This window comes from Sander vitreus, chromosome 15 (genome assembly GCF_031162955.1).
Source record: "Sander vitreus isolate 19-12246 chromosome 15, sanVit1, whole genome shotgun sequence".
In the NCBI taxonomy this organism is placed as follows: domain Eukaryota; kingdom Metazoa; phylum Chordata; class Actinopteri; order Perciformes; family Percidae; genus Sander; species Sander vitreus.
The window spans coordinates 16,532,084-16,555,173 of record NC_135869.1 but is presented as its reverse complement, the minus strand read 5'-3'; the positions used below and the strand labels follow the sequence as shown (position 1 = coordinate 16,555,173).

The following is a 23,090-nucleotide window of genomic DNA, read 5'->3' as shown; positions in this document are numbered from 1 at the left end:
ATGCAAAAATATACACTTACAAATATACAGTTAGAGTTATGGGCGTATTGGCTACTAGAAAGTCCGGGAGGCGGGACTAAATAATTTGACAGACGAATCGCATCAACGCAGTGATTGGATGGATTGATTATTATCCAATCAGCACTTGAATTGCGATTTCTGTCGCGTTTAGTATCTCTGTATGTAGCCAATCAGAGCGAGCCAGAGGCGGGACCCGGTGGATGGATGACTGGAGTTTCCCTTGCGGTCTGAAGATTAATGGAAGGGGTCTGTTGATCTTAGGAATCGACTGTCAGATGGTCGGTCCCAGGAAACCATTGCACTTGATGCCTGGTTTAGAAACGAATGGGGAGAGATCGATTTGAAATAACCATCAGCGGCAAAAACGAATAACCTGGACACCACTTTTGTTATCCAGGTCTCAACTGAAAAGGCCTGCCTACACAGAGATAGCACCTGGTTAGTTCAGGCCAGGACACGACTGCGAGGGACGCTAAAAGCTAACGCTAGTTTGCTCATTAGCTAGATAGACGGGAAAACAGCTTTCGACGACCTGTCTAATGCTCCGGACTGGATTTTGGATAAATCAAACCGTCTCTGGAAATAAAGGACAACCGAGTTCCATCTTGATTTGCCGGTGCTCGCTTGGAAAATTGACGAGCTAACATTACAAAGCTAACCTCTACTGGCCATCTCTGCTAGAGTTAGCTAGCGTACTAGCCTAGCTAACCAAAGCGTTAGTGTTAGCTGCAGACTTGGATATATACGCTTGGTTGGAGTTTTCCGAACTCCCTAAGGAGAGGTGTTGGAGGAAACATATTAAACGTTACACACGGTAGTCAATAATGATAGCTGCTAGCTAGTAGCTAGCTGTCAGCGTCATTGAGACCAGCGACTGCGTTAGCGGTGTAGCATCACTCAACGACTTGTAAAGGAAAACTCAGTCCGAGCCCAGGTACTCCACCATCAGCCTGCCATCATGGGCAACACGCCCACCGCAAAGAAGGGCAATGAGATGGAAAGCGGTGAGTACCCGTAGCTGCAGCAGCTAGCTAACGCTTATATCAAGCCGTCTATCGTTGCTGTATTGCTATTTCCTGTTTCCCATAATGGCACTGACATAACGGCAACTACAACTTATCACCTGCATAATTCATCAAGGCCCGGAGACTCTACACACTGACACCATATTGCATTGCTTTCGACACCCTGTTCTAATAGGCAGAAGTGATGGAGCAGTATATGCTAAACTCTCCTGGCTTGTCAACTTCAAATGAAAGCCCATGAAAGATACCTGTGGCCATTCACATCTACATATAAACTTCAAACAAGCTGTTATACTGTGGCTCCATGTTCATCTCAACTGAAAAGCAGAGGATGTTATTCATTCTCTCCGCTGATTCCTTGGGAAAGCTCGTGATTAAAAGCCCCAGGTTATATTCAAAGGAACCAGTGATGATGATGACAACAGCTAGCCTTATACAACAGTCATAGGTTTCTTTGTGGTTCACGTGTTTCAGATGTTTTTTTTTCCCCTCTTCTCATAAAGTTATGAAAGGCTGCAATAACATTGCAAACATAAGCCCTGGTGTGAAGTTTTCTGGTGCACTTTTAATAACGTAATTATATCACGACAAAGTATTCCTCAGTGTATACAAAAGGGTATGTTTTAAGAAACGCAGAGATTTGAAGCAAGAGTGGAGATGCACATATTTTGTGATGTTTATGTAAGTGATGGGTTGAATCTTAATGCAATGTCTTATCTAATGTGGACCTGAGCATTGAGTCCCAAAGCCTGCGTTTGACAGTAAGTGAGTAGATGGGAGTTAGTTATCTGAGAAGGGAAAAAGCCACCAGGACGGGGTCATATGATGCATGAGGGTGATCCTCTCCAGGCAGAAACTTTGGAGTTGAGGAGTCTCTTGAACATCATGTGATGAGCAACATTTAGAACAAGGACACTTGTACGTGTGTATGGCCCAATCCCAAAGTGAGCCCTGAGGACTAAGGACTAAAGACTCACAGACTTAATTGATCTCAGTTGCTAAGTGAGTGAGTGTGTGAGGCCACATGGGCTCAGATAGGTATAAATGGGATTGGGACAGCACTTCACGAGATCACGTTACCTTGGCGACGTTTAATAACAAAGATGTTGCTGACACTTGCTTGTTTGGGAATTTTCATTTTAAGTTTGTTGCTTTCCACACGGCCAAGGCACAGGAGACAGCTGCCTGATTCCAAATGTTTTCAAACTCTTGTTTTACAAGCTGGACAACAGGTTTGTCTGTGTTCCATGGTCGTGTGTCGTGCCGTTGTTTACCTTTTGTAATTTCTGGATTTCCCTGTGGTCTTCAGAGTAAACGTCACAACGCTTTGAACTGTGGGTAATTCCCTTTGGTGAAGTCTGCATTGATGCAGACTCACGGAAAGGGCTCGGTAAGTGTGTACTCAAACCCTCACGCCCTTTGAAATTCGGCATTGGGACAACCCTAAGCCCTTACGAATTTCGCGAGAACGCGTTGGGCCTATGTCTGCTTGCAAGACAGAGAGCAAAAGATGCTATGCTTATGCCAGTTGTGTGGCCTGTTGCTCCCCATCGCTTTTTTATTTTGGCAATTGGCTTCTGGGACATCAGATCAGTTTTTATTACTGCAACATTAAAACATACTAAAGGGACTTTTGTAAAAGCTACCAAAACAAATGACGGGTATCTACAGTATGATCCTCAGAGGGAAACTAATGAAATTTCTTAATAAAACGCTTTGAATAAAGCGTTTTGATTTCCTTTTCCCAGTTAAGATCACAGGCCTTAGAGAAGGCCTCGGAGGACACCGCTTTATGTTTTTATCCCCGACACCATAAATAACGCTTAAGTGTGCAAAGGCTGAAGAGGTATCTGCAAAATGAGTGTCAGCTCCTTGTTGCTGGTAGAGAGTATGTGTGAAGAATGGCCTCCTGTCCCTCTGTAACCCATCACTGGTAACCCCTGTAACATGGACCAGGACTTTCAAGTGTTATAGATTTGTTTTTTAATGCTCAATAAGTAATGTAAATGGGGGATTAGTAGGTTAGATGACAGAGGAAGCACTGCTGGTGGTAAATTTCATGTTCACATGTCAAGCATGAAAGGAAGGACAACATGGCAGCCTGTTATGGTTTCTACAGAAAATAGAAAGAGTGTTGCAAGCTTGTTCTGGTGTGCAGGGTCTCTCTTCACTGAAGTTTCCAGGCTGGAGAAGGCGAGTGCAGAGCAAATGCACTAGTATACAAAGCTAATTTCTGGCCCCAAGGAGGAAGCAGGGCGGATAGACCCTGTGAACTGCAGCAGGAAGTGAAGGAGCAAGGAAGGTCCAGCCTAGGCGTTTCACAGTTGGTCATTGCCTCTACTGCTCTATAAACTAAACACAGCTAGCCATGATAGCTTGGAAGTTGTGGCCTGTGAGACGACATTGGTATCGCATATTCTGGATTTCCCGTTAGAACTGCCGGACATACTGGAGTTTTGAGACTGCACTGGTTATCAGCCGGCTTCCTTCTGTCTTGTATGATGTCTGTTATTCACAGGCTGGCAGGAAGGCTGTTTCACCGAGCCGGGCCTGGTCTAGGGGACACAGGCAGTGGAGAAGGCAGACATGACCAACCACAGGAGGAGCTAGAGGCTTGCTGCTGGAGTGAGTTCATTCTGAAGCTTGACAGGAGCATAGGTTATGAATGGAGCTGTAGTCCATCCTATGTCCCACTAGCTTAGTCGGTCGCAGGCTAAGCTAAAACTTGTACATTTAACAGAGTTAATCAAGCTGTTTTTTTCTTGATAATGTTTGATACTAAATTCATATCATGAGTTGGTGAGTTGAGCGTCTATTGGCATTGGTGGAGTGGTCTTGTATACAAATAGACACACAGAGGAGCCTGTTGTTTGTCTCTGCTCTGTTGCCTATTGTTTCCAGTTACATTTCAAAGGAAGGCATTTCTCGGTTACTGTGGAAGTGTCTGTCAGGCACCGTTCTGCACAGCTTAACACTATCGGCCTTAAACTGTTACGCAGTGTAACAATGAACCTATTAAACACACATGTACTTTATTTTTTGTTATAAAGCTCTTCTTGTGTCATTGTCCTTCTCAATGGTAGGGCTCTTGTAAATCTGCCTGATTGTATGAGTGTTTGATAGCTTGGAGATACTTTCCTGTATTTTACACACATCTTCAACATCATATTATGGCATAATGGATTGTTGTATTGAGTCTTTCGAGTTTTGAATTGAACCTCATATAATGAGGTGGCACCCTGTCAAAGTGCAACTCCCTCTATCTATAAATGTCTGTGTGGTTCATGTCCTGCCCCAGCTTTGCACAGCTGGTTTGTGTAACGGGCAGGTTTGTGTTTGGATCGCTCATCACTTCCTGTCTCCAGTTAAAGGGGCTTTGTTATAAGCCTGCACTGATTACCAGTGGACCTTACTGTTGAAATGCCAATCAGTCACCTCAGATAAGCTTACAGCGCTGAGTTGGTAGGTTGACATACTGCCAGTGAACGATCCTAAAATGCAAAATCCAGCAGCAAGCAAAGCAAAACGCAGGATGGAGTTCAGTGATCTGAAAAGGAACAGCCGTTTTTCTTTTGGATTTTGCTCACAGCAACACACAGGCATAGTGGTGATGTTGGTCTTGTAAAGCTACATTTACAGGCAGTAATACTGAAAATACTTGTTCTCTGCTGATAATATAATGTCATGCAACAGAAATAAGGGCTCCCTCAAGCAGTACCTAATCTGCCTATCTGACACTGAAACAAAATATTATAACAAAGTAGACACAAAGTTTAAAATGTTGCTACCATATAGCCTCTATATACTGTATGTAGCTGATTAGCTTTTAGCTTCCCACCATTGAAATCTATTGGCAGGAAGTTTAAAAATAACCAACTAGATTTTGTAAAGCTAAAATAACAATGTAATAATAGGCTGTACGCTAAATACTAAACCTGCTCAACTTTAGTTTGGCACAACCATATACTGTAGCTTCACTTTTTTGTGTCATATAGGCTACCTACTATAAGTATGAAATGCACTGTAACCTATACAGAAAAACCGCGTGACTCTGTGTTTGATTTTCCAGCCAAGGGGTCATGGTAATACTGCACATCTCTAGTACTCAACAACAAGTACACAATGAGACGGATGCATGTGAATAGAGGTGACTGGAACATGAACGTGTGATGCGACCATTGATTCAGTTTGTCTGCTTCTGAATTGGTCAATAATTTAAGAGTTAATTCAATTCTTACAGTAGGATGTAAAGTAACTCCCCATTGGTGGTTTTGCTAGTAACTGCTCACTGGTCACAGTGAAATATCCGCTGCCAGTACCGAGCTGATGACTACAATTGATTTCTCACCATTACACACATGAAAACACCCTCCTAGTTTACATGCAACCCTGTTAGCCCTCTCACTGATTTATTTTGCACCACATGAACAAGGCCTGGTGTAGCCTGGGACCCGATTTGGCGCGCTTCACAGTTAAATGTCGGTCAGCTCGCACTAATATAACCCCTCTGTTCCTGCGTCAGAGTGGGCCAGTAAGGCCCCGGGGAGAGATGTAGGATTGATTTTTGCAGGATCAATTCAGCACTGGCACTACATACAGTAGACTCTGGTGCATTTGGGCAGGGAGAAAAAGTTTCACTGTGGTTTGTTCGTTTCTGATTTGCTAGTGTCTCCTGAGAGAGCCACTTTTATGTTTTTGAAAACATCCAGTTTTACTGCAGATGTGCCATCTGATTGGTTCTGCTAATTAGGGAAAGTTTCAAGACTCATCTCAAGGGTCTAAACTTAGGCCTAGTTTTCCATAGGACTACCTCTCTCGGTAGGATAAATATACCAGCTAGTGTTTTATGCCCCTCCCCCTGATGATTATGCCCCTGTTTAGATCTATATATATATATATATATATATATATATATATATATATATATATATATATATATATATATATATATATATATATATAGTGTGTGTGCGCATGTGCATGGGAGGGAACAGCAGAGAGTACTTTGTGTACAGAATAAATATTGATACAAACCAAAGCAAGGGTCCAATTGATCTGTGTGAGTTTGAGTGTAACAGGAGCAACTGGTCTCCATGCTATGTTTGACAGCACACTGGATGTGGATGCTACTTTCTGATCTTGGTCCCTGGCAAAGTGACGGTCACGGAAGAGACTGAAGACATCCTACTGGCAAGGACACTTGAATGGTTTCTGTGGAACTGACCACAGTGCTCTCAGAGGGGGAGGATAGGTCATGAATTAGTGACTGTGAGGAAGAGGCCAAGGAAGCAGAACAGGGGAGACTTTGCAGGGCTAATGTGTGACAGGAAGAGCTCCAGAAGGCATGCAGGAAAGCGGGAGTCATCATCACGCTCAAGTGAATCAGGGTTGCGCTCGGCAGATGCTGCAGCACCAGAGGTACCCATAGTCATCCCAGATGGTAAGGAATTTGGGGTTACAGGAGAGTTGAGGTGTTGAGCCTTTACTTTATTACCTGTAATTACCATGATGGTTATGGCAGCTAGGCCTCAGAACAGAAAGAGAGACTCAAATCAAGAGAATTCCTCACAGACAGCTGTTGATTTGGATATTTAGCTCCCAGCTACTTGTGCAGCAGCAGCGCCCACGTCTTTTCTCTGAGCAGCTCCCAAGTTATGACAGTAATATCCCTATTTGTGGCTCTTTCTGGTTGAAAGTGGGAGTTGAGCAACTTTCACGGGAAATGTATTCTCCCTGTTGACCAGTCTGCCTCCAGTGCTCTCTGTGAGAGCAACAGTGCTCTCGACATGTTTATGCGAACTTTGGTCTTTGCCGTTCTTGCTGGCTTTCTCCCATCCTTTGTTGGAGCTGCTGGTCTTTGGAGAATTTGCAGGAAATCACATTAGCTAGATTGTGTGTGTGTGTGTGTGTGTGTGTGTGTGTGTGTGTGATTTCATGAGAAATTTCTATGTAGATAGTTGCTATTTGTAACATTTTCATAATATTTTCATATCAGTTTTATACTTTTAAACATATGTAAAAGTCCATTACTTTAACTATTAATTTCCAGAAGTTGGTGATTACATAATTTACTATGCACTTTCACTATTGACAGCTGACTGGCTTTATTTAAACTGTGATCTTGGCTTTTGTTTTTGCATCGATTAGGCTACCTAGGCAGATGGACATTCCACATTATCCTGAATAGCTTTTTACTATTGATGTAATTATCCATTATTTGTACTTTGAACCCACACCTATATTTATGAAATCTTGTGTCCAAAATGTTGAGCATAAAATGAAAAGTGTGCTTTTTTATGCTTTTGATGTATATTCCTTGACGTAAATAAAGACAAAATTTAAAACTTGTCTTTTTGTCAACAGATGTGCAATTACAACCTCAACCATCGTGTGTCCCAGGCTAACAGTAGAAAAAGCTGTCCTCCCTCACCTGCTAGGGCAGCTAGTGTCCTCAACACTAGTACACCGAGAGTAAGGAGGAATGAGGAAGGGCTGGTTATCTACATGTTCCCACAGAGCACTGTGATTAGCCCCATAAAGATAACGGCAAGAAAAATGTGTGGCTGCATATTACATTGTGTGCAAAGCTGTCAAACTCTTTCCACAGGCCTAAGTCTGTTGGTGTAAAATAGTGGCATGTTTGTACGTATATGCAAAGTGTTGCATGTGTATTTTTTCATTGCCATGTCATAAACTTTTCACAATAACCAGATGTAGGGACTTCTAACGGCATTGTATCCTCATGTTAGACTGCACTCTTGGCATAGGATCAATTTATTATTCCAGATCAATTTATTTTTCCACCACAGTGGCATATTGGAGAACGCCTGACTTAAGTCTAAGGGTCCACTTCTGAAGAAAAGAAAGAGAGATATATAAAAAAAAGAAGATAGTTTTTAAAACATGTTTTACTCAAAATACTTTGGTAATTGAAATCAATTTGGAATATCAGGTCACTCAGTGTGCAAATCCCACTTTGGCCATAATGCAGTAGCATGGATTTTTTGGTGTGGGGCAGTGTCTGCCTCCAGGGCATGCACTTCTAATGTCTTCCTTGCAAAACTGCTCAGGTTGTGTCAAGCTGTATGGTCTCCTAACCTGACACACCAGATGGTTTGTTACACAAAACCATCTGAAATGCTGTCTTTGGAAACTGTTTGGGAAAGGGCAGGCACTTTAAAAAAAATACCTGGCAGGTGATGGGATGAACCATCGGTCTGTCGTCCGCCATTGCTGTTTTGAGAACAAACAGTCATGGCCCTCACACACCTAACCGCGCACATAGCTGCCTGTAGTTCCTTACCGGATGCTGATTGGTGCGGAAAGCTGGTAGTTAATACACAAACGCATTAGGTTGGAGCCTGACGAGATGGATTTTCGAGTGATACGTGATCCAGAGATTCTTGCGTGAACTTGTGATAATGCGAGAATCCAGCTGCTGTGCAAGGTAAATGGACACCATGATTGATCAGCAAAGTCCTGTCTCAAACTCGAGATAGGATTGAGGTTTTGACTGTGGCTCGGCCACTTTGTCATTCTTGTGTCGTTTTTGCGACACAATATTGGCTTGTTTGGGGTTGTTTTTTTTGCTGCATTTATTTTACCCCTGTATTTTCACAAGCCTTCCGGGTCCTGCTGCAGAGAAGCATCCCCACATCCAATGCTGGCAACACCATAAATCATATTGGGGATGATGAGGTGATGTCCAGTGTTTGGCTCGCTGAACATACGTAGCATTTAGTGTGATTGTTAGAAAGGCCACATTTACTTTAATATGACCATAGGACCTTTTCCCACTTTTCTCAGAGTCTCCCACATGCCTTCTGGCAAACACTATCTGAGATATCACGCGTGTGGCTTTCTCTTCGCCATTCTCCCATAAAGCTGTTACTTCTGAAGCACCCGGTTAACTGTTGTTGTATACATAATGTCTCCCATCTCAGCCATGACACCCTGTAGCTTATTCACAGTTGTTAAAGGCCTCCATCACTAGTACCTGTCTTGCAGTTGCACAGATTTCCAGCTGTGTCATACTTAATCTATTTTCTTTTAAATTATTGACCTTGTTGTGCTCTGAGGGTGCCTTGGAGTTTTTTTTGTGCCCTTCCCCTGGTTGGTACTTTAAAGTGAGCTTGTCATGAGGGTTTGAAATGTCCTTTTTTGTCTCCATTCATCATGGTTTTTACAAGGAAAATGACGCAACAGCAGTTAGTTAGTATTTAACCTTTTATTGTGTGGCTTCCAAAAGCAATTACCTGCACACGTTATGATTTAGGAGTGGTATAATAACACCTAAATACAAACCGCAATACTTTTTTGGACTATAAATACATTTGTAGGGATGTGTTCCAATCTATGGGTAAACTGGTGCATTATTAGCTTGAGCAGTATCCGTTTTAGATTATCATAAATGTTAGCATTAATTTAATTCTGAAATTCCGCCAAAATTACTTACATCTTATGCACTTTCATGATTGGGGTAGAAGAAATTGTTTGGGACCCAATATCAAAGAAAGTAGCGAGTCTCAGCTGAGCAGACTGTCACGAGCTGGTCACGCAGACAGTATTTGTGTTAGTACACATAACCTGTATCATGCAGTATTGTGCTCTTCTCTAGGTCTTGGTGACTTATTATACACAATCTTGTAAGTCTGGACTCATGAAAACAGAGGCTCTCTCTCTCTCTCTCTCTCTCTCTCTCTCTCTCTCTCTCTCATGAATATGCACTTTGTTCTTAATTACAGTGAAGGAGTTTCTTGCCAAAGCCAAAGAAGATTTCCTGAAGAAATGGGAGAATCCAGCACAAGTGAGAGAGTGAAAGAGAATGGCGTGTCTCTCTCTGTTTCATCATTCATTGCTGCTATGATTTTGTCATTCTTATTATTTTTGCAGTGTTATGGTACCTTTTTCTAATATTGTCTTTAGTGTTGTGTTTTTTTCACATACTTGTACACACTCGGGCAGACTCATGGAAATAGTCCCGCCTATTAACAAATTTAGTCCTATTTATTTGAGAGGAGTAGTGCACCCTCTGCTGGGCTAATGTTAAATACATAACTTTTTTTTTTTCAGAATAAGAGCACCTCTAATGTAGACTCAATAAATAAAATCCAACATATCTAATTCACATCAAAACAATAGAAATTATTTTATAAATACTGGTTATTGATGCACTTTCTTAAAGGTATTATTCAGGAAAAACTGAACTAAAGTAGGGCTTTTTTATGGTATGTTGCTGGCAAGTTGTTATTTACCCTTTCCTCTTACTGACAACCTCTTCTCCCCCTCAGCAAACTGCGGCATTGGACCACTTTGAGCGTTTGAAGACCTTAGGCACCGGTTCGTTTGGTCGAGTCATGCTGGTTAAACACAAAGATTCGGGCCAGCATTTTGCCATGAAAATACTTGACAAACAGAAGGTACAGTACTTATAGACATGACTTTCAAGAGAAATACTACTTGGTAAATAAATGTGAGTGCTTGACTTAGATGCTCCAGCTTGTATTTCTGAGATGATGATGATGATGATGATGTCTCTTTTGTAGAAATTGTATTTGTAAGTATGCCAAGACCTGCACTATCTCAATGAGTAATATGAGCATTTTCCTATTCAAACTTTAAACCAGAGAGCCAGGAATAATCCATACGTACTAACAAGTATACAGCCTGGAGTTGAATACAACTGGAGTCGGAAGTTTGTAGGAGACTAGTATATTTATTTAACCTTCTGTTCTGTGTTGGGCAAGTTACTTTCAAAATGTAATACATTATATATTTCTAGTTACTGTCATTAGTTATATTGCAATATTACTGTCTCTGAATTGTAATGCTTTACACTACTTTTGCATTACTTTTGAGGTACTTTCACCAAAGTAACCGCAGAAGTATGACTTGGCAGGTAGCTTGTGAATTTCACCACCGGATCAACAAAGTCTCATCTTTATCCAATTTAATGCATCATAATTTATTTATTCATAATATTTTGTGTTATTAATCTGAATCTGCAAAGTAACTAAAGTTATATAATAAATAGTGAAGTAAAACATACAATACTTGACTCTGAATTGCAGTGGAGTAGAAGTATACAGTAGGAGTAAATGGAGATACTCAATTAAAAGTACTATGGCTGGGACGATATGCTGTTTGTCCCGATTCGATTCTTTCACGATACATGGGTGCTCATTTGATTTGTATTGCCATTTTCATTTATTCCTCCTTTAACAAAAACAAAAGTAGAATAATACACTTCAAGAGACAATATATCATGAGACATTTCTAAAAACTGTTTTCTAAGAAGAATGCACATCACATGTCAGTCAGTCAGTCTGACATTTATTTCATTTGTAAAGAAGTACATAACATATATTTTCTGCTTTTGCTCTGTTTTGCTGGAAAAGAATATGATGTAGTCACCGTCAGTGGTACCGTATAAACAGAAACTATTTAGGTGAATCATTGGTAATAAAATAAAAAATATCGATTCTAAGGAAAGAATTGATTTTTCAAAAATCATCCTAAAAAATTCACTAACATACGATTTTTTTCTTCCCACCCCTACAAAGTACCTTACAAATGTGTTGAATTACAGTATAGTTACTTTCCACCACTGATCAAATGTAATGCTAATATTTATGTGTAGCAAGCCTAAACGTTAATTCCCGACATGTTTATATCTGTCAGTTGCTCGGACACACGGCTGTCTGCGCCGACGTTGGGACACAGATGTTGTCTGTACCGTCTCTGGTTCTGGCTCTGACCACGGGAACAGCGACGGGACAGCACCTGGTTTCAACGCAGCGTAATAACTCCTGAAAATCACGGGAGTATGTCTCGCAAATGTAGAATCAGTCTCTGCAGTCATCTCAACCATCAAATTCCAGCAACAGGAAATAACCTTGCTCTTTTACTCAGATTTTTTTTCTCTGGTGCCGAAATGTTTCACTGTGTTGTGAATAATTAAACAAACAAAACACCACTTAATTTGGGGTTAAAATGCGTTGTAACTCGCTTTACTGAGATTGTAATGGGTATAATATTACCAAAATTTTATTAGTAATGTGTTATATTACTGCGTTACAGCAAAAAGCAATTCATTACTGTAATTGCGTTACTTTTGTAACTGGTCATCACCAGTGTAATTTCAGTTATCTCTGTGTATGAAGTGTCGCTGCGTAGCAGCTCCATGGAGAAAGGAGAAGCGACTGTTACAAAATCCAAACTTTTTTGTAGCACTACAAGTGCATCTTCTGATCTTTATTGGCATAGAGATCACTGTTGTAAAAGTTCAAATGTCCTACAGTGCCATTAACCTATTCGTAAATGAGATGCTACATCTCAAAGGCTATGCTTTCAATAAAGTCAAAAATACTCTTGAGTGTATTGTCACTAGAAATGCGCGGATCGGCTCTGATGTCATCCAAATCCAATTTAGAGACCCACATGGACACTCCACCTCCACCAGTCCCTTTGGGATATATGTAGTCTGCTAATTCGTGCGTGATGAAAAATAAAGCTTAAAATATTCATATTTTTTCTCATTGATTATTGCACCCACTCGCAACCCATCCACTATTAATCAGAAATGTTAATTTTAATGACCAGGCACCAGAGTGCCCACTGGCATAACTGCAATCTGCACATCACTAATTGTCACTGAAAGAGTTCCTGGCTTCATGACATGTTGATGTTACAGATCATGTCTGACTTAAAACTTGCGTGGAGAGGGGAGGAATTCATGGTAATACTAAGAATAGCATAAAAGGCACAAGTAGTCATCCTCTTTTTTTTTTTTCTTTTTTTTTCTTTGTCTATAATGATGATGTATGATGAGCTATTTTGCCTGAAATAAGCCTCCATCCTGATCCCTTCTAGGTAGTGAAGCTGAAGCAGATAGAACACACACTGAACGAGAAACGTATCCTGCAAGCTGTGAGCTTTCCCTTTCTGGTGCGACTGGAGCACTCTTTTAAGGTGTGCATTAAATAGTTCCTCTCTAAGCATGTTCACCTAATTTTTGTATGTGTTTTGCTTGTCAAAGTAAGACTTTGCTCATCGCTCTACAGGACTACAGTAATCTGTATATGATAATGGAGTATGTACCCGGCGGCGAAATGTTCTCACACTTAAGGAGAATCGGTAGATTCAGGTGAGTTGACTTTTAGGTAACTCTTAAATATTGCCATGCACCACTGGTTGACTGTAAATATTGTGCCTGATCTGTTTTGCAGTGAACCACACGCCCGCTTCTACGCAGCCCAGATTGTACTGACCTTTGAATACCTTCACTCGCTGGATCTCATCTACCGAGACCTTAAGCCAGAGAACCTGCTCATCGACCAGCAAGGTTACATACAGGCAAGGATTGCATGTTTGTTTTATTAGACATCAACAATAATTAGGTTTCATTGGTCTCTATGCTTTTGCAAGTGTGTTGTCAGTTCTCAGAGCTGTGCTCTCTGTTCCCCAGGTCACAGATTTTGGATTCGCGAAAAGGGTGAAGGGCCGAACCTGGACGCTTTGCGGGACCCCAGAGTACCTGGCACCAGAGATCATTCTCAGTAAGGTAAGTGGTCATGATTTTTTATATATATATATATATATATATACTCTGTTTCTTTTTTTTGTGGTATGTGAGATACATATGTAGCAAATTGTAAGGGGTAGGGTTAAATAAGCTTCTGCTTCTTCCTATTCGGACATGTTAAAATGTGTTTGTTTTTGTTCTTTTGGCTTTCATTGTATTGTGTTTTTTTTGGTTACACTTTACTTGAAGGTATCTACATAAGAGTGACATGACACTGTCATGAACGTTTCATAAACATTATAAACAAGTCATAAACGTTTATGACATAACGCTTCTGTCATTAAGTGTCATTTGGTTTTTGTCATGACAAGTTAGGGTTCATGTGTCACTCTTATGTAGATACCTTCAAGTAAAGTGTTAACGTTTTTTTTACATGTTCACAATAAAGCCTTCATTCATTCATTCATTCAACATTGGAATTAATTTAGGAGACCATTTCATTGTCGCCAAACATCAACTTCTGGACTGCGGTACAATCTACTGTCTATTGTTAACACTCTAATTAGGGGGAGTTTTTGTTTGAGGACATATCTGACCGCCCTTTATTTCCTGTGTGTTTTCCAGGGTTACAATAAAGCAGTGGACTGGTGGGCTCTGGGAGTGCTGATATATGAGATGGCTGCTGGTTACCCCCCCTTCTTTGCTGACCAGCCTATTCAGATTTACGAGAAGATTGTATCAGGGAAGGTGAGTTTAGAGAAGCCTACCTGTATAATCCATTTTTTTATTGTTGTAAGTAGTTTGATTGTCCCAGCACAACACAGTGCACTGTCCCTTAACAGAGGCAGTGGTTTGTAAACTAAAATAAATACAAGTCCATAATTTCATACCATTGCTGTTTTCCTCAGGTGTGAAAACACTTTATCAGTGATGGTACATCACCCTTAATTATATACATACCTGCAAACTAGTCGCTTTTTGAATGGGGAAAATGTCATCCACGAGTTTCTTCAAGAGTTTTTCTTTTTTTTGAGTGTGTGTACAATTTTCCTAAACCACACACTGCTGTGGGATGGCATCCCATTCTTCAACCAGCAGTCCTGACCTCAATCCCATTGAACACTTGTGGGATCAGCTTGGGCGTGCTGTTAGTACCAGAGTGACCAACACAACCACGTTGGCTGACTTGCGACAAATGCTGGTTGAAGAATGGGATGCCATCCCACAGCAGTGTGTGACCAGGCTGGTGACCAGCATGAGGAGGAGGTGCCAGGCTGTTGTGGCTGTGTATGGTTCTTCCACACGCTACTGAGGCTCCTGTTTGTGAAATGAATAAATTGTTAAATTGCCAATATGTCTTGTTTCTTCAAACTTCAATCATCCAATACACCAAACATCAAACGAGTCAATAGCAGAATAAGCTGTTTGGCATTGGCAGAGAAGATTTGGCAAATTTTTCATGGGCGCAATATTAAATGAAACCTTGCCTCCTTGCTGCTGTAAACTTAGAGACAGTAACACAGCCATTGTGGGCACTCCAATAATAATCATATACAGTATTACTTGAGTACACGTGAGCACAATAATACTGTTGTGAGCATTAGCATGCGGCTAGCTGACTTTTATACAAATGTAACTGAACATCTTAGAACATATGAAACTAATATAAACTTAACACACCCAAATACATATCTATATACTGTATATGTATACCAGTCTACTCACATGTTTATAAACACACACATGGATGGATAACTCGCCGACTGCAGCTTGTACAATTTACGATATCCACAATGTATTCCTCTCACCGCTAACTCCAAAAACGAAACGAAAACGTCGGCACGTCACTGATTGGCTGATCCCTGCCTCCCCAAACATGAATGACGAAGTCCTTCATCACACAAATGGTGAGGCTTTTGTCTCCGTCACACATAAACACACAACCGTCTCTTTCAACAGCATTGCACACATCGCAGCAGCTTCGTTGGATTGACAGAAAAGCATCAGTCAACGGATTCGTAACATTAGAACCGGGCCGAATCTTGGTCCATTATAGATCGATCCAGGGGTCTGTGTATCGATGTAATCGTATCTGTGATAATACAACCGGATACCGATTTGTATCGGTGACTCTTTACACCCCTAAAAGTTATATTCATGTACATTAACAGAAATAAAGCAGATGATATAGTGATGATTGTATTTTGAGATTGTAACCGTATGAAAAAGCGAAATGAACAAATAAAAAAAATAAAAAAAGTAAATAAATGGTTAAATTAAAATTGACAAAGATAAAATAAATGTGTTATACTAAATAAAAGTGACACAAATCTAAATCTAAGAATAGGAACATAGCTCAGATAACACAGTCTAGTAACATTGGTTTCCAACTTTATCTTCCCCCTTTAGAAAGAGAAATTTACATTTTTTTTATTTTACTTTTGGCTTGTTTGTTGTAAATATGTTTTATTTTTAGAAGATAGAATTTCCAGTAAGGATACAAAACATGGTACCATTAAGTTCTATGCATTTCTAATGAAGAATTTTTTTATTTACGAAGTACATAAAGTGTTTGTCTAGAGGGACATTGGCATAGAAATAACTGTAAACATGTAGCATGTGTCCTGGTGAACTGACAGCACATGTACAGCAGCACAGAGTCACAGATTTGTTTCACAGTTTTTTAGGTACATTCACCAACGCCCTTCAGATTTTACATTCCATACAATGAATGGTATGAATCAGCCAGATAGCATTCCTCACATCAGTTAGTGTTATCAGAGCATTGGAGCTAACAAGTGTCCTCGGTGACGTTGAACATGGTATCATAGTTAATGCTAGGTAGGCCCTTTTGAGCATCTCCCAATTGGCTGTCATCTCTGGCTTTTGTGCGTGGTCGTAACTAAACAGTGGTGAGAAAAGCAAAAGCTATTAGTGGTAAGCAACCCTGTGGACAAAAAATGGCTAACGCATCAGAGGGGTCAAAGGAAAGTGGAGCAGTGCAAAGAAGCAGACATGCCACAACCGGCTAAACCAGATCCAAATTCAACATGAATGAGTACAATGTCATTTAGACCACACTGTTCATAGCACAACGCACCACTCATAGGCTTGCACTTCAATTCAGGTGTAGGCCAGAGTCCTGCAGTGTATTTAAAAACAATAGCATGATGTATAAAACGCTGGGCTTGAGAACACACTCTGACACTGCTTTTACTGTTTGCAGGTTCGCTTTCCCTCCCACTTCAGCTCAGACCTGAAGGATCTGTTGAGAAATTTGCTGCAGGTGGACCTGACCAAGCGCTTTGGCAACCTCAGGAATGGAGTCAACGATATCAAGGGCCACAAGTGGTTTGCCACCACTGATTGGATCGCCATCTACCAGAGGAAGGTGAGAGGGCCAGCCTTTGTACAGTAGTAATGTGTACAAACGGAGCCCACCTCCCATTTTGAATTGGAAGAGCAGAAGAAAAGTGGTGCTGACAAAGGAAGATGGCTTTAATGAGCATTTGGTCAGTGGAAGTGTCTTTTAGTCTACATCTGCGGCTACGGGTAATTTCACACCATCTGTGCTTCCACTGCACAGGCAATATTACATTGGAGACTAATGGGAAACAAGTGTTCCAGTTTTTTTTTTTCTTAACATAAAAGCTGGTGGATTCAGTAGGATTACAGCAGCGCTGCAGCATACCAGAAGTGGAACCAAGTCCTTCTCCATTTGACATTACAATATGTATGCAAACAGAACCACATTTTTTGGTCCACATAAACGTAGGTTTATTTGTATGAAGTCTCAATCACAGTTTTCAAAGGGCTTCACAAATTTAACATGCTAAAAAAGGAACATGTTGAAATACCCCCTTACTGACCTTGGACTCAGCAGGAAAAGCTTGGAAAATGCTGCACAGAGAGGGATCCCCCTATCAGGGCAGTCAGGCATGTAATGAGTGCTGACAGTGTGCAAACATTAAATGTTGATAACAATACAGACTATAAACAATACACAGAATAAACACTATGAGAACATGTGATTTAAAAACATTTCTTTCTTTTTTTTGTCTTGATTTATTTTAGCAGGAAAAAAACTCTTAAATATTACTTTCTGTGCCTGCACATAATACCAATAAATCCAGCAAGTTCATTTTTTTTTTTTTCATACATTTGAAATTCATTCTGGGAAATCTAAGAAACTACCAGCTGACTTAGGGAAAGCAAATGACAACACATGATGGGTGGAAATCACCAGAGGCCCCACGTTACGACATTATTGCCATTTTAGACACATTGCGATATTCTGCAATATTTTATTTTGGTAATGCAACTGCATACACATATATACATGGTATAAATGTAATACATGTATCTCACATTTGAAAATACAAACAATAGAAAATTAAATAAAATAAAACCAATAAAAGGCAGCCAAAAAAGGAACCCGCGCAGCATCCTCGTACCCATTACATACACACTGTTACCCACAAATATAAACACACACATGTGTGCCTGCACATCCATAATTATCCTCTATCCACCAATGCTCCACCTCCCCTCGAAGAGTCAGTAGTAATACTATATTCAAAAGACATCCATGCTTGTCTGTTTTTGCTTATTCAGCACCCTTTCGATCAGAAGTTCAAAGGCCGCTATCTCTGTCATAAGTTTAAGACAGTCCGTAATGTCTGGTCTATTTGGACTCTTCCAGTTGCGCAAAATGAGTCTGGCAGCTACAATAGAACCCATTAAGATCAGTCCAGCTTCTGATTTAGCAAGGCCTGGGGGCATGAGGGACCTATCCCCCTAACAGGCATAATTGTGGGGATTCCGGCAGGGGTTGTCCGAACCACCCTTTAAACTTTTTTAACACTGCCTTCCATAAGGGCCTTATCGTGGGACAATCCCATAAGGCATGAAGTACCCACCTCTTTCTTACATTTCCAGCATTTATTGTCCTGGGTTAAGCCCATTTTAGACTTTTTTTTAAAACTTGTTAGGTGTAAAATAGTATCTATGCACAATTTTATAATGGATGAATTTATTTCTGGCATCCCTTGTAGTCCTTCCCACATTTGAGATAATTTCCTGCCATAAGCCTTCATCAATATCCTTACCAAAATCTTTTTGCCATATTAGTCTCAAGCCTTCACATAGTTTGGTTTGGGTGCCTGACATTTTGTTATAAAATACAGATCCCAAAAACACATCCCATGCTACTTCTCAACTGCAAATATTTCAAAAATCACCTTTGTCAGTTAAATTAAATTGTTCTTTAAGGTCCTCAAATGACATAAATGAGTGTTCTCTTTACAGATCTTTAACAACCTGTATCCCCTTTGCCACAAAAATACTTTTTTCCCACAACAGATCGAGGGATTATTCCATACTGAGGAATAGTTTTATGTTGTGAAATCCGCAAAATCTTATGTGCCCATGCCCACTGAGAATGTTTGAGGATGAGGTTACCCCCCACTGTCTGGGTTTCTGTATTCTTCTGTGACAATAGTTCCACAACACCAGATAGGTGTGCAAGCACCTCTTCCATCTTTACCCACCCAGGATTAGAGTCACAGTTTCCCCAATGTCTTGCTAATTTATTAATCTCAAATGCTATGGTATACAATTCCACATTTGGGAGTGCTAATCCACCACTATCTCGTGAGGCAAATAGTTTCTTTATACTAATCCTGGGCTTTTTTCCATTCCATAGAAACTCTTTAATCAAATTATTATATTGCTTGAAGTATTCTGCAATATATTGAAATGTATTGCCTTTTTTCCAACTTCAAATCATGTCCCTACAGGAAATCTTTGTCATTTGTTTTCTTCTTGTTTCATCATCTGTTTTATCTAAAAAGATACATTTCTCACTAGAAAAAGAAAACTCAACTGCACCATCTAGTGGACTGAAAAAGCAATTGATTTTATTATTCTAGTACCGAAAATGTAAATTCTAATTTGTAATTTATATAATAAAAAATCAATACCTGGAGTCTGGGTATCGTTACAGTATTGCCACAGAAAAGATTGTGATACTATGACCCCCCCACCCCAACAAAATGACAAAATGAGTCCTGCAATGTGTCTTCCAAGCATGTTTTCTTGATTGCATAATGCATTTTACTCCCATTTTAATCAGTTTTTAAGTTATTATGTGCAACTATAAATGAATATAAATCTGTTTTTAATTGTCTCTTTATCTCCTGACACCTATTCCAATGTCATCCAGTAGTTTATTGTCCCTGCTATGGCTGTGGTTCTCTCTATTAGACAACAATGCAACATTCTGATGATTTGATTTTCCTCTGTGTTCCAGGTGGAAGCTCCCTTTATTCCTAAGTGCAAAGGCCCTGGTGACACAAGCAACTTTGACGACTACGAGGAAGAGGAAATCAGAGTCTCCTTCACAGAGAAGTGTGCAAAGGAGTTTTCTGAGTTCTAGATTCCAACCATGAGTAGCAGAGAGAGAGAGAGAGAGAGAGAGAGAGAGAGAGACAGGGATTTAGAAAGTAAAAGGGGGTCGGAAGGAAGGAAGCGCTAGGGTGGACTGCTAACTTGCTTATTTGTAATGACGACAACAATGTAAAACCCCTCCAATGGAAAGGTAGGCAAAGTGAAGAAAGATCCAACAGAACCAGCAGTGTTGCCTTTTCTGATTGTTTCTCAACTGTTACCTATTCATTTTATTTATCCCTCTTGTGTTTGTGACAGGGGCTCGAGGAGATCAGGCATAGGTTGTGGCTGTCCAGCTATACTTGTATCTTTCTAATGGTGTAATGACATGTTTTTAGTCAGCAGGTTGAGGCATTGATTTTCTGTTAAGGTACTGAATCTGCTAGGCTCCCTTTTTGAATGGGCCCTCTCTACAAGCTTCTCAAAGAGTGATCGTTTTATCTTGTCACCCTGGTTCCCCCTCCATCTCTCCATCTTGAATCTGTCCAAGCAATACCAAGTCCAACAGATGTGCCTATCATAATGCCAACTGGTTGGAAAACTGTGTCGAAAGCATTGGTGCAGAGCTTTGGCTATGGTGGCATCAACCCTTTGTGTCCGTTTGGTTTAAAGCTTGAAAACTCTCTGCACCTACCTTTGTCTGCTAAATGTGGCATGATTATTGGGTAGATGATGCACTCACTGCTTGCAGTTGAAGCAGTGGTGACCTCTTTGATCAGAGTAAAAATGATTTATCACAGTAAATTTCATCTAGGTCTTACTCCTTTTGTGGACCTGTGAGAAATGGTAATCATGGGGTTTGCATTTAAGTCTGTCTTTCTCTTAGCTGAATTTATTAGAGCATTTTAAGAATCCTATTGGTGATCATGTTGTCCTTTTATGTCAATCTCTGTGCTTGTGTGTTATTTAGTGCTCAAGGGTGGGTTAAAAAGCTGTGGTTTCTCAGCAACTAACATTGTGGTCACACTCCTGACTATTGTTTATTTAATTCATAGTACATTTATACATGTATATTGAGATAGGAAAAAAAAAATTATATATATATATATATATATATATATATATATATATATATATATATATATATATATATATATGAGAGAGAGAGAACATGAAATATCCATTTTTTCAACATTGTCTCATAGCTGTGAAACTGAAATTAAGATTTCATAAATAAACAAATATAAATTCTGCCAAATTTGCAAATTGAGAACATTGCAAAGTTTTCTGTATGTAACTATGACGGTGGTGGATTTTAATACGCAAAAAAAGTAGCAAAACGTTTCAACAAAATGTGCATGTTATTTTTGTACAATATCACTTTTAAAGAAAGATGGCAGAGCATTATGCTTTATTTGTGCTGAGGTACATGAAATTGTGGATAACATGCTTAACTATTAAAATGGACTCTCAGCTGCTCTATTATATATTGAAGATGGAACAAGACTCAGTTCAATGTGTCCGAAAGTTCTTCTGGGCTTTGTTCATTATTCAGTTGTAGGGCAAAAGTTTGCTGATAATTGTCACTGAACTTATGCTTCTCCTTGATAATTGTTTTTTTTTGTTGTTTTTTTTCCTTCCCCCTTTCTCTTGTATATACAGTACATGTAACACCTTCAGATAGATTTGCAGTCCAGCTAAATTTTTGGGACTGTTGAGATTGGAGTGTTTTCTTTCCATTTTCCAGCTTTCTATGTAACAAATTAAACTAAGGAAGCTATCCTAAAGCTGTCCCCTTTTGCAAAGTTTATTTCTGTGGATGCAAGACAATCGCAGACCAAATCTTACTGCTGGTTTGTTGACTGAACACTTGGTTTGTTGAAGGATGTTCACTTTCGCCCCCCCCCCCTCCTCTCCATAGGCCCTAGGTGCTAGACTTTGTCCATCTCACTGAAAAGCTTCTGTGAATTGTTAGATGTGCATCACTTTGTCATAAAGTCTTGTAACATGACATTTCTGAGAATGTTTGTCAACTCTAAATGACTTCTGTAGGCTTGAGTAATTATTTCCGCAGTCTCTTAATGTAATTGAGATCAAACAGGATACCTTTTTGAATGTCTTGAATTGTCTGATGGAGATGGTTCAATACTGTTTGGAAACATGATGTGTATTTTTTAATAATACATGTTTCTCTGGTGAGCTTGGTTTTTCTTGCATGTGGTAAATCAACCCAACGTCAGGACATCTCCTGGACCTGAAACTTGTTGAGAAATCATTGTTTCCACAGCCGGCAGTCTCCTACGCTGTTTAATCTTTTGATTTGTTTAAGCATCACATTGAACAATGCAGTGGATCACCAACCAACTTGTCCAGTCTTTTGCAACTACTGAAGCACATGCCACGTCCTTTCAAATCTCCTATTTAATTGATTTGTGCTAATTATTTGAAAGACATTATGTAATCCTTTTTGAAGAGAGCACATGTAATATCTTTGGTATTTATGTTCTGACAAGTGACTAAATCAGAGTTGGTGGGTGGAAGGCAAGGCCATTTGATCCACTTCAGACACTGAGGCCATCACAATGCTTTAAAAAAATAATAATGTTTGTCTCCCATACAAAACGTCTTGTCAATTGTCTTTAATTCTCTTCTATCAACTAAACACTATCAACTGCTCTGTGCTAATTTTGAGTTTTTCTCCTGTTTGCCTTCTATTTTCATCAAGTTTCCACACACTTCATTCAAACATAACACTTTTTACATCTGAGATGTTTTGCGTTCATATTTTCTAGTTGTATTTTCAAAAAAAAGAAGCAAAAAAAGCAAAAACAGATCATTAATCCTTTCCTCATGACCTGGGTACAGTGATTGTGTAGTCTATTGTACCTTTTGGGAAACAATACTGTATATCCTTGCCTTTGACAGTCTTAACTATCTTACCCTCTGGAGAACTTGACAGATACCCTTAGAACACAATGAGTATGTTAAAAAATATACATAAAGTAATATTTTGCAAAATGTATCATTCCAATAAACTTTTACTTGTTAAGACTACTATGTCTGGGTTATGTGTAAGCTCTCTTCACCATGCACAATGTCACACTGAATTAGGCTAGTCACATTTAAAAAAAAAA

The 23,090-nt window shown here is 39.8% G+C and overlaps 1 protein-coding gene across 3 annotated transcripts; it reads left to right on the top strand.

Moving 5' to 3' along the window:
- Positions 1–200: 200 nt before the first annotated feature.
- On the top strand, positions 201–23,010 carry prkacaa (protein kinase, cAMP-dependent, catalytic, alpha, genome duplicate a). Of its 3 annotated transcripts, none has more exons than XM_078270526.1 (10): positions 201–1,025; positions 9,791–9,852; positions 10,337–10,465; positions 12,918–13,016; positions 13,109–13,191; positions 13,274–13,400; positions 13,513–13,608; positions 14,194–14,316; positions 16,796–16,960; positions 19,880–23,010. In XM_078270526.1, exons 1-10 carry the CDS (start codon positions 980–982, stop codon positions 20,003–20,005), a joined length of 1,056 nt encoding a protein of 351 aa, XP_078126652.1. In that variant the 5' UTR covers positions 201–979; the 3' UTR covers positions 20,006–23,010. The 3 variants fall into 3 exon arrangements, with proteins under 3 accessions (XP_078126652.1, XP_078126651.1, XP_078126653.1); XM_078270525.1 differs by lacking the exon at positions 201–1,025 and adding an exon at positions 3,409–3,671; XM_078270527.1 differs by lacking the exon at positions 201–1,025 and adding an exon at positions 6,348–6,486.
- The last annotated feature ends 80 nt before the right edge of the window (positions 23,011–23,090 follow it).

Excerpts from the sequence above, each read along its gene's own strand:
- prkacaa (XM_078270525.1), top strand. The coding sequence starts at position 3,545 with ATGATGTCTGTTATTCACAGGCTGGCAGGAAGGCTGTTTCACCGAGCC. Across the intron at positions 3,672-9,790 it reads GCTAGAGGCTTGCTGCTGGA|TGAAGGAGTTTCTTGCCAAA; the intron begins GTGAGTTCATTC and ends TCTTAATTACAG. Across the intron at positions 13,609-14,193 it reads CAGAGATCATTCTCAGTAAG|GGTTACAATAAAGCAGTGGA; the intron begins GTAAGTGGTCAT and ends TGTGTTTTCCAG.